General features: G+C 34.3%; 1 protein-coding gene across 1 annotated transcript in view; it reads left to right on the top strand.

The window, feature by feature from the left end:
- Nucleotides 1-13,209, top strand: part of LOC306876952 (ceramide kinase-like protein) — a 63,790-nt gene that overhangs the window by 41,658 nt on the left and 8,923 nt on the right. Inside the window, exons 5-6 of the mRNA XM_079428422.1 lie at nt 4,340-4,482; nt 13,133-13,207. Of these exons, the coding sequence (XP_079284548.1) occupies nt 4,340-4,482; nt 13,133-13,207 (218 nt within the window). The remainder of the gene's footprint in view (nt 1-4,339; nt 4,483-13,132; nt 13,208-13,209) is intronic.

Raw genomic sequence — 13,209 nt, 5'->3', positions numbered from 1 at the left:
GCGTAAAAAAGGGGAAAAAGTTGAAAAATTATTGTTGAAAAATTTATTAAAATAAAATTAATGTTGAAAATGATTATTTTCTACTTTAATATTAATATTATTATTTTCTGCTTTAATATTAATATAAATATTGGTAAAATATTATTATTATCTTATTTTTTACTATTTGGGGTCTCTTAGATTTTTTTTTTTTAATGTTAACATTTCTTAGGCTGACCAAGGCTGTATTTATTTGATCAAAGTAAAGGGAAAAACTGTAATATTGTGAAATATTATTACTATTTAAAATATCTATTTTCTGGTGGAATATATTATAAATGCAATTTATTCTTGTGAGGGTAAGGCTGAATTTTAAATGTCACAAAAACAAGACTTTTTTCAGGATTTGGATGAATAAAGTTTAATGAACAGCATTTATTTATTTTTATTTTTAAAAATAGAATTGTATTGTAACATTATACTGTCACTTTTGGTAAATCAAATGCATCCTTACCAAATAAAAGTATTAATTTGTTAATACAATTTACTGACTTGTACTGAAATTTACTGATTTATAATTTATATCAAATTCTGATCAGATTATATAACTGCTTAAAAAAAAAAAAGAGTAATATTAAATCAATGTTATCAATAAGAGTGATTACATCAAACCTACAGAATTTTACAGAAAGAAAAACACAACTCAAAGTAATGCTACTGAAAAATGTGGTTAGAGCTGAAGTGTGTAAACACACAGTAATTGCAAAAGTTTTTTTTCTAACATTGAACAAACAGAAACACCCACTTTAAGTTCACCCAGTTGGAGGAGCCAATTTTACTGTGTTGAGTTGCTCAAATACTTCAACCCACAAATATCTAGCTGTCTCTGCATGTTAAGATGTTAACATTATAGCATTACTGCTTTAGTTACACCTTTAGTTACTCCTCACTGTTATGATCTTGTGGCATCATACATCATATCTTTGCACTAATGCTAATAGATTTCATTACAGATAATAGATTTCTCTTGTTCCTGTACAAACTCAAGTATGCCTGGAGTTTCAACATCAGTCATGATCTGTCTGTGTATTCCAATTTCACAAAGCTTATTCTTTATTGAGGATTATAGAAATGATGCTCTGATGATTTTGTTGAAATGTAATTTTCTGTCAGCATGACAAATCACTGAGGATATCTAAGCTACTTAACCCGATGGGGGAAAAAAGAGAGAGAGAAAAAGACCACACTTTCTGTTGTTTGCTAAACAGGATAATCTTCAAGCAGGGAATTTGTGTCAGTACTATTGTTACAGCCACATGGGGCACGTTTCAATCACATGATAGTGCTACGCAGAGTGGTCTTCACAGGGATAGCTCACTCAAAAAGTACTAATTGTCATCATTTAGTCACTCTCAGGTTGTTCCAAATCTGTATGACTTTCTACTGTAGAACACAAAAGCAGATATTTTGAAAAGTCAGTTATTGTATGGAAAACACACACACACACACACATACATACATGCATATATTTATATATATATATATGTATATTTTTTTTTTCATTAGGCCTTATCAAGTTGATAATACTAGTCCAGACTTTACATAATAGCGGACAGCTTGGCAAGAACAATCCATAGAGTGTTTTATTAGAAACATTAAAACACACCATCTTCAACACCTCAGCAAAAGCAAAAGAAAAGAAGAAACTAGAATAATTCCCCACGTCCCATTTTTCCCTGTCGAGGAAATGTGTTATAGCGTTCTAAACTCAGTCCCCTGTCCTCATTCCTCTGAACTCGATTAATTAACCTCTGAAGAAATAATTCTGCAAAGGTAATACTAATCACATGTTTTTTCATTAATAGATCATCACTCATTAATTACTTCAGCAACTGATGCTTCCACCAGTTTAAATGGAGTGCTGCTATTTCAGTTATGTCTCACATGAAGTCACGCGGCGTGCCACACACAATAGACGCCAAAGTGATGGCACATCAGTGATAGATGCAATTATTCCTCTCACACATTTATGGTAATTATCAGCACCCTGAATGGAAAGACCTTATTTGTGCACATTTTAATGCCATCACATTGACTGCTGATAGATGGGAAGTGAGATAAGTGCCACAATATTAGAATGACATGCAACGTTGAGGAACGTTACTTTTATGTAATCAGTATGTTATATTACTTTTGCATTAGTTTTCCTAACCATCAGCTCCCCGAAACTCTCTTTCCTTCAAAATGGAAGCCGTATGTTTGACTTTTAGGCGTTTTTATATTGAAATTTCTATTTTTACTCATGTTTTGCTTGCCTAATATAAGCTATAATAGGCTTTCAGGAAAAAAAGTACAAAACTGGGGCGGTACACTTTCAAAAGTTACTAATATTTACCATTGGGGAGTAAATAAAGTACCCCAATTGACCTATTGATGGCTTAGCACCTTTTTCTGAGTGTGTATAAAAAGGGATTTTCTAGATTTTTATTGCAATGTCACAAATCACAAACACATCACAAACCCTGATGTCATATTTTTGACTTTTATTTTATATATATATATTTTTTTTTTTTTTTTTTAAGCAGGAAATGTTGGGAATTGTGGGCTGAAAGAAAATGATCACATGTACGTTTGATCACCGTGATAATCTGTAAAACTATGATACCCACCATGCTTGTGAACCTTATTTAGACCCTTATTTTTCACAACATGTAGAAGAGAGACGTTTTCAGTTGTATTTATCAGTAAATAACTTAAATAAAATATAAATAAAACATGAATTACTTATTAGAAATGTGCATTAAGTGAGTGAGATATTATGGTGCAAATAACTTGAAAATACAATTTGAAAATACACACACACACACACACACACACACGCATACATAAATCAGTCATGCTTTTGATCAAAATGGGGTGGCTTTTAATAATAGCATAAAGAATAAGAGTTTTAGGTCACACTTTATTTTAAGGTCCGATTCTCTGCATTAACAAACCATTAACTACGACTTTTGCCTCAATAAACTCCTAATTTGCTGCTTATTAATAGTTAGTAAGGTAGCTGTTAAGGTTAGGTATTGTGTTTGATGAAACAACCAAAAACACATCTGTACATAGTTAAACCATTTAAAGAAATGGCAGACTCAATGTGAAGTCTGTCTTGGGCAGATTAACAAACTCTAAAAAATTAATTACTGTAAACTAGTGATGAGCTTACATATACTTAGGAAATACAACTTTATGTTGATGTATAAAGTCTCTTTTTGTAATTATTATAATTTTTTTTATGCATCTGACACAATAATGTCTTTGAATTATATTCATTTGGGGGCTTGTCTTAAATATTGATATGCAATTCATTTTAATTTAATTAATCAGCAAATCGTGTAATTAACATTCTTAATCAGTTGACTGCCCTACATTCAACATGTTAACTTCAACAGTGAACCTTGATTAATGTGGAATGAGGCTTGTTCATCTCGACCCCATCCGTCATTCCCATAAAGCTCTGTATTGTCTCTACACGCCGTGTGTCTGGTGAGGCCTCTCGGTTGAAGCTTTAACCTCTACAGATGAAGATAAGGCACAGTCTCTGACACCTGCCAAAAGATCACAGTTAGTCCTGTCCACTATTCCATAAAATAACCCAAAGTTGAATAGGTGAGCTTTGATGGATTGCTTAATATTTACTATCCCGATTTGGTAGATTCGCAGCGTCCTTCGAGGCTTAACATATATGGTGGATCAAAACATTGCAATCAGATTTATCCCAAACACCTGCGACTGCAAGGTCACAGAACTCATTTTGTGAGTGGCATGACTACTTGCTTATTAGTACTGGCCGTGTCTACTAAACAAATCTATTTGTGAGATTGTACAGTTTTGCTAAAGGGCATTTCTGAATTAAATGTAATCAGCTTTACTAGGCTGTGTTCATTTATTAGTAATGTGCTTAAAGCAGATTAGTGGGCTCAGCCATTTTTTAATGATTTATTTTGCTGCTGAGATCTGACAGATTTTCTGCTATTCTTGAAAAAAAAGGACATTTCCCAATTAGAATACACGCCTTCCACGGTTTAATCTATTGTTCAATACGAAGTAATGGGAATTATGGTTTCCATTAATTGAAATGGATTCCTCTAATAAAAACTTGCTAGGAATTTTTAATCATATTTAAGGAATAACTGTGCCATTTTCGCCATGTGTAATCTGTATATTCAATCAAATACTCGTCCATATGGATTTACATTTATCCACATATGAGTGAACAACAGTCTAATTGTTACATGTGTGTTAGCCAGCCCTTGGCCATGAGTTTGGGTCACGTGACTCACCGCCCATCCATTTGCTTTCTCTCTAGTGTGGTATGTGTTGGGGGAGATGGCTCTGTAGCTGAGGTGGCCCACGGGTTGCTTCTCCGGGCCCAGATGGATGCTGGGAGGGACACAGATTCCATCTTCACGCCTGTCCAAGCAGCACTTCCTCTCGGCATAATACCAGCAGGTGAGGATCAGGGGTGGTGTATCTCTTTCTCCTGCAGCTGTCCCCAGTACAGCCCAAAACGTCCAGCTCTACTCAGGAGAGTGCATGCGAATCAGCACTCGGTCCTCGCTGAGTCAACATGAATTCAAAATTGACCCAATTTGCTTTTATCACACACGTTTCTGGTCTTACTGTGCATAATTCATCATATGCATTATACATGTTACATATACAGTACATGTTATTCTAAAAGTAAGAAAAAAAAGTCTTTGCATATTTATATCAATATATCTCTGGCTTTTTCCAGATGATGTCAAAAGCCAAATCTTTAACCTCACCCCCTCAAACCACCTGGCTCCATTCTAGTATGTAAAGCCCACTTTCCAAAACACAAATTCCCAATGGTTATTGTTGTTGAATATCATGTTTCAGAAGTACTATAGAGTATGAAAGTAAATACCAATTTTGCTTGCATAATCTGTCAAATAAAAAAAAAAAAAGTTTAGTATTAAAAACATAAAAAATAATCATAATATAAATTATATATAATAGTTTCTGGTCCAATTGTCTGTGTGTGTATACGTGCACACACATACTAATTATACTTGAATAATCTGTAAATACATATTTCTAATAACACGTCATTTTCACCAAATAAATGTATACATAAATGTAAAAAATAAAATGAAATGCAATAATAATAATAATAATTATTATTATATACTGTATAAACACATTAATTATATCTTATGTTTTTTTTATTATACAGTATTATTAATTTGAAGTCAAGTTTACTTGAATAATCTGTAAATTACATATTTTTTATAACAAATATTACAATTTTACCAAATAAAAACATAAATGTAAAAAACAACTAAATAATAATAATAATAGTTTCTTGTCTTATTTTATACTTAGATTAATTATATATTCTGTAACATTATATTATGCTATATTATCAGATTGAAACAAATTTTACTTGTATAATCTGTAAAATTTATTATTTTATTATTAAACTTAAACAAAATGGTTAATGAGAACGCTAGCATACAAGTTTACATCCTCAAAAAGTAAAAAGCCTAAAAGACTAAAAAGACTAAAAGCCACCAACAATTTTGAGGTACTTACCTTCATGAGGTTTTTAAATGAAGAAACTGAAATAAAAGCTATAATTGATAATCACAGCATGTCAATATATGAGTAGAATATGACAATGTATAGCAACAGCCTTGTGGGTAAACCGTGCGACTTTTTATGCTTCATTCCGGCACTAAAACAATCAGAGGCGTGCTGCCAATTAAAAATCGAACCCTGTAGTAATTTCGGTCTCTAGTTTCTGTGCTGTCAGAATGATTTAGTTTGATTGTGTTTTGAAACTCCTCTAGCGAGAACAAACAGGCAGCTCATAACAGCAGCAAGCGAGTGTATCATTATCAAATTGATTTAATCATAGTCAGGCCTCTGAATGGCCCACTCACACACTGAATTAATTGCCTTCAAGAGTGTCTGAAATGGAGCATCCTCCATTTGACTCTCTTTTGCTGCCTTTCAAACGGACTCCACTGGCCTTGGATCAGCGGCCCAAAGCCCTGCGTATTGTACACACTCACACAGGACTAACTAATCTCAGATATTTTCTCTTTTTTTTGCGGGAGTGTGGCACAAACCAACCCCAAAGAGCTGCCAAACTGGGCTGGGAAGAGGAGGGGAGAGCAGGGTAGATGGGTACGGTAGCGGCCCCTACTTTTGCGGCCAAGAGATTGACCTTCACTTGTCATTTCAGGCGCAGCAAAATGGAGTGCTGTTGTTAGGAGCAATGGAAGCCCTCCAACTCCGCACCCGCTGCAAACTGACCGTACCGGGGTCACGCTTTCTCTTCATTAGTGCCGAATCCCACGGGAGTACTTGTAAACAGTTTCCTGTCACAAATGCAGAGGGGAAAAAAACCACCCCCTGCCTCTGCCGTTTTCCTGCGCAGGTTTGGATGTGTCATTTGGTGTGACATCAGACCCAGGTCAATCCTTAGGGACAGAGGAAATGGAGTCAAATTGACTCTCTTTGTTACAGCTTTGCAAAAACACCCATGTAAACTATTAAAAATAAAGGTTTCCAAAAGAGGGCTTTCACAGCGATGACATAGAAAAACCATTATTGGACTTTTTCAGTAAACAGATCCTAAAAGAACCATGATTTTCTTGGTGTGAATACCATTTTAATAATCTACACTCTTAAAGACAAAAGTTCCCAAAGGGGATTTTTTTGTACTAGAAGAACCATTTTGGGTTCTTCAAAGAAATTTTTGGTGAAGTTCCATTTATTTATTTTTGTTAGTGTGAAGAACATCTCATAATCTAAAAAACCTTCTTCCACTATAGAGATCCTTTTGTATAATGAAAAAGTTCCATGGATGTTAAAGGTTCTACATTGAACCATTGATGCCAATTAAGAACTTTTATTTTTAAGAATGTAACAAACCTTTTGTGCAATGGAAAGGATCGATGGAGGTTAAAGTTTCTTCATGGAACCATCAATGTAAAGGTTCCATGAATGTTGAAGGTTCTATATGGAACCAATTAAGAACCTTTATTTCAAGAATGTAACAAACCTTTTGTGCAATCGAAACATTCAATGAATGTTAAAGGTTCTACTTGCAACCATTGATGCCAATGAAGAACTTTTATTTTTAAGAATGTAAAAAAGACTTTTGTGCATTGGAAAGGTTCAATGGAGGTTAAAGGTTCTTCATGGAACCTTGATGAAAAGGTACCATGGATGCTGAAGGTTCTACGTGGGACCATTTATGCCAATGAAGAACCTTTATTTTTAAGAATTTAAAACTTTTGTGCAATGGAAAGGTTCAATGGAGGTTAAAGGTTCTTCATTGAGCCATCTATGCCAATAAACAATCTGAATCACCTATAGTGATTACTGCAAGTAATTACCATGTGCACATCAATAAAATATACATGAAATGGCCCTCCTATGGCAGCCATGTTGATGTCTAATTATCTTAGCAGGAAAACAGACTAGCTTCTTTAACACTTTAATTTGTCATTTTTTATGCTCCTTTTTGTCAGTATTCATGACACAGTCAAGTTGAACAAATATTTGAGTTTTTCTTTTTCGAAAGATTAAACTAATTACAAAGAGCATTTCAAATACCTTATTTGCAGGATAAACATGCAAAAATGCAGCACCCTGCCCAATTAAAGGCTTTCTCACTGCACCATAGTATATACTCCTCGGTACGTATAGCATATAAATTGCAGGCTTCTAATTAATTTGCCTGCTTTTAAGGGTTTCAGGGGGACTGTTAATTTCTTTGATATTCCAGGCAAAGAACCAAAATGTTGGTGCAGTTTCCACGAGAATCTTAGACATGCTTGACTAGCGAGTCATTGCATCACATTCATCTGCCTGGAAGAGGGAGACATTAACTGCCTTATGAATATTCATGCTGTCTGCTTAATTAAGTTAATTGTTCTGCAGAAGTGCTCACACTTCCAAGGACAAAATCTCTCTCTCTCTCTCTCTCTTTCTCCCCCACATATTCCTCTTTCAAAGCCCCCTTCCTTCTTTCGCCCCCCTACTCTAATATCTGGGCGCTACTACCATTCGTCACCGGGTTCTGGAATGGAGATGGGTAATATATGGAAGTCCCGATGATGTTGGCACAGGCTGTTGCTCTGAGCCTTGCGGGAGAGGCAGATGCATGCTTGAAATATAGTGTTACCGCACGGCAGCAGCGCTACAGACACCACCCAACAACAAAAGAACAAAACGATCAATGTCAAACACTAAAAAACATTGTTTTACGTGCAGTACATACGATGTGGAATGACAACACTTCGGTGAACCTCAAGTGGGCTTTACTAGATCTCTGTTAGAAATGGTAATTTTAGCATTCAGATAATGAGTTTTTAATATCACACTCACTGAGACTGTTAAGTAACCGCATTCATTATATTTCTTTTAATTGGCAGTAGACCAAGCGCTCCTTATATTACAGATTCTCACACGGCTATTGCTTGCACCAGAATGTATCCCTGCAGGACTCCCTTTGCTAAAGCCACAGCTTGACGTTTACGATGGGGAGTGATATCAGCTCTTTTCCAAAACCTAGTGAGCTGCCTACGTAGGCAGTATTTTAAGATGTAATATGCATGCTCCTGATGTGAAGGCTGTTTCAAAATAAAAAAAGAAACTGTATGTGCATCAGGCCAAATTCTGAAGCATCTTCATGCTGAGAAGGCCAACCCATAATGTATTGAAATGGAAAAAAAAAACTAAGATGGGATATACTATATTATATTCTAAATATACTTTATTCAATATATTGTAAAAAATTATGTGATCAATACGTCATGGTAACATATGTTTTTCTATTACTTTAACTCATCAAAATCATTTAACCAGTTTCACCTTTTTTAAATTAGACAAGATTCAACTCAATTTTTTAAGTCATTTTAATGTCAAAATGCCATTGTAATTATACTTAAAAATTTGAGGCAGCAACTGAACTTAAGTTTTTAAGTAGGTGGGGATTTTTACAGTGTACAGAAAAATATATACAGTAAAACGTATTTAATTTTTTTAAAATATTTTTTTTTCTTCTAATCAGTGTGCTATGTCTTTGTTATTGACATTTTCATTACAATAAAGCTTATTTTCCCAAAAATTTGCATAATGACATTTTGCTTTAAAATTAGCAAAACATTTTTTTAAAGCTAGAAATAAGATTAATTAAATTCAGTACAATAAAACTACAATATCATCCACATCACATTTAAATAAATAATTTTTGGGGAGCAAATTATCTTAATTGTATTTTAAATAAAAAATTAAAATGCTAGCAAATTTTTTAAAATCCCCAAAAGTCTAAAATCCTCATTATCACAACACAATAAATCTCATCAATACTGCAAAGAGAGGGAGAAAAGTCTAATTTTCATTCTTACAGACACTGTAATAAAATGCACTTTTTTAAGGCAGCATGAATGTAATAAAATGTCATGAAAACATCACATGATACTCAAATAGCATTTGAATGGAATCCACTGAAGGGCCTATACTGTGCCCATTATCAACTACCACGAAACACAAAAAACACCATTAAATGCAGCTATAATTTATTAATTTAATATGGGGCAAATATCTATTCTGCAGAAAGAGAGATACTCATTTTCTGAGTGTATTATTGAGTTTGGCAACAAGTCTTGCCTTTTGTTTAAATTTTTAATGGGACATATAATAATAAATACACACACAGAAAAAAAAAAAACTGAGTCACGACTCATGAAACAATGCCATGTCTGATGCACACAGGATGTACTCATCTGATTAATCTACTGAGTACTCATGTAAACAAAATGACTAAAATGTCCATCCCTAGTAGCTTGTAGACAGTACAGCAGCTCACTATGTTTTGGAAGTCAGTCCGTCAGACGCTGTTACCTTTACTGAGTTGAGGCTCAGAGCCTGGCTTTTGTGTTGAAATCATCACAACATATGGAAACTCCCAGAGAGGCCAGGAAGCATCATGGATGTGTTTGTGAGGGAGGGCTACATTACCAGTGACCTGGTAGGTGGGAAGAGGCACATGTACTTGCAGCCAAATTGGAGTGTGAGTGTGTGTCCAGCACTGTAGACCTGGCCGTCTCTATCGGCAGAAAGGGAGGGAACGGTTTCATCCAACACCTCCGTCCTGTTCTCATTTACAGACATTTGCTTTCATACCCTGTTGATCTGAGCAAACACACTGGCCAGATAACTGCATGAAAGGAAATGCCTACTCACCCGACAAGGACAAGCCTTTCTTTGCTGTTTGTCTCTGGTAGTAATCAGTACAAATACACACACCTGTTCTCCCTTCGCAAGCTGCCAGCAAGGTAAACCACCTTAATTGGCACAAGGCGATATTAACTTAAATTAATGCCCTTTAACAAAGTCCTCATCCTGTAATGATTAACTTTACCTCACTCATTAGATGGGCGAAGCTGCTTCGTTTTTTTTTTTTATATAAATCACAGTGTGCCAGACGAGATTTAGTGTGTCCCAAATCACAGGACATTGAAAATAGTATTCCAAAGGTGCCTGATATTTCCTACTGGGTGAACCTTAAGACCATTTATCTCATGTTCATATTTCACCTGAAAAACTAAGAAATATTTTAAATGAACTAAATTTTATGTCACAGTATTCAAATGATCTCATAGCATCAGCATGTGTATAATGAGAAAGCTTTATCTCAAAATCACGTCCAGAAAAAAATTATTTATTGGAATAGACTATTGAAATGTCCTATATTCCAAATATTCTGAAGCCATATAATAACACTGTGTGGCAAACAGACAAAAATTTGTGTCGTTTTCACTGGTAATTGCACAAAGTCTCATATTGCATGGCTTCAGATGACTTGGAATATAGTGCATTTTATGCTACATTTTTAGAAACAGCGTTGTGAAGTTGACGAATCAAGTCCTATGTGTACAATATTATTATTTGTTATTATAATGGGGAAAAATATTTTGAATTTTATATACACTGTAATACAATTTTTCACTGTTTGGACAGGCAGCATAAATGAAATACATTAAATAATATAATATAATGTAATAATATTTTCTGCCTTTTGATTTTTTTTTTGGGGGGGGGGGGGGTACAACCGTTGTATTTTTTTAATTAAAGGCTGCATGAATTAAATAATAAAAAGATGCTAAGATTATGTATACTTACAAATGTCATATTCATATGCCAAAAAAAAAAAAAGTTAAAAAAATAAATTTTGGGAAAGTATTATTTGGGTAAATATGAACTGTCAAGTATTTCTTTATAGTTTTTGTAAGAATTACCCTAATACATTTACATTTAGCTGACGCTTTTATCCAAAGCGACTTACAATTGCTATATATGTCAGAGGTCGCACGCCTCTGGAGCAACTAGGGGTTAAGTGTCTTGCTCAGGGACACATTGGTGTCTCACAGTGGATTCGAACCCGGGTCTCTCACACCAAAGGCATGTGTCTTATCCACTGCGCCATCACCACCCCCCTAATATTGCCCATGACTCCTTGTGCTATGACGTTTATCAACTAAAATTCTTGTAGACAAGTTTTTTTTCACAACAGCATCACTACAGATAAGCATGCACTTTCCCTAAATACATGGTTTTTGTGCATAGTACAAGTAGTAATTTAATAGAAATAACTGATATATCAACTGAAATTCATATTGTAATATTGTTCTGTTCTGAAAAGAAAACATTCTAAACAATGAACACTGTGTGTAATTAGAATATAAACGCCATAGATTATTGAGGACTTTGAGTGAGCCGTGATTGGTCGAACAGAAATTGAATGGACAGGTTCCCATTCTGTCCCCTGTAGCAGGTGCTAGAGAACATTGATATGCAGAGAAGGGAGTCTACTATAATAAAGCAAAGCTACATTTTTTCACGTTTCTGTAGCCATTCCTAATGGAATCTCATCAGTCACTGAGAGTAAACAGTGTCTGTGCAGGGATACACACTATAGCAAACATCATGGGACCATATGCCACAGCATTCAGATGGTCTCATAGCATCAGTATCAGTGTGTGTCTAACGAGAAAAAGCTTTATCACAAAATCACCTGTGCGGAGAAAAGAATTGATCCAAATAGAAAGCTTGCTTGATTATGAAATGCACAAGTCCATTTAAAGGAACAGTTTACCCAAAAAGCAAATCCAAATCTGTATGCTGTGTCTGTGGCACACAAGATAAATACTGATGAATCTTAAGTTATTTTCTTACCACGACTCAAGCTCCAAATATAAGACTTGTGCTATATTCCAAGTCTTCTAAAGCATAGCTCTGTAAGACAAGCAGACCAGCATTTATGTCACTATTCACTGGCACTGACAAAAATTTTAAATATAAATATTACAAATATTAACACAATATCTTTAACACTATTTCTCAACAGTTTTTGTAAAATTCATCCTAATATTGCCCACAAATCTTTATGGTGTTAAGTTTTTAAATAAATAAGCCATAACTCGTATATCTTTTGAAGCAATATGACAACTTTGTGTGGCAAACAGACTAAAACTGATGTCATTGTTCACTCATAATCACACAAAACGATTGCATGGATTCAGAAGACTCCCTAGAATATAAAACATTTTATGCTGCATTTTTAGAAATATTATGTTTCTAAATATTTCATAATAATGCAAAAAACTATATAATATAATGTGTTGATAATGTTATGATATATGATATGATAGATATTTATATAATAAAATTATATTATAAAATTTAATACAATTTATATAATGCATCTTCTATTTTTAAAAACTTTTTTCTTTTGATTTTGGGGGAAATAAGTTCTTGACAGTGTTTTGTAAAATTCACCATAATATTGTCCATAACCCCTACTGCTATTAAGCTGTATGTGCTCTCAAGTTTTTCTATAAATAAGACATGCACTTTATTTAATATCTTCTGAAGTAATATGGAAACTTGACCAAAACTGATGTCATTGTTCACTGATCATTAGACACATTGCATGGATTCAGAAGACTCACTGATATTTATGCTGCATTTTTAGAAACATTAAGACAATATTGATAATAATTTCATAACAATGAAGCTATTAAACAGTGTTAAATTGTGTTTAATGATCCCTCTATAGGTTCTACTGATGTGGTGGCCTGCTCTGTGCATGGAATAAAACGCGCTGTGACTGCAGCCTTGCACATCATCATGGGT

Source organism: Barbus barbus, assembly GCF_936440315.1.
Source record: "Barbus barbus genome assembly, chromosome: 11".
Classification (NCBI taxonomy): Eukaryota; Metazoa; Chordata; class Actinopteri; order Cypriniformes; family Cyprinidae; genus Barbus; species Barbus barbus.
This window is presented reverse-complemented; position numbering and strand designations above follow the sequence as displayed.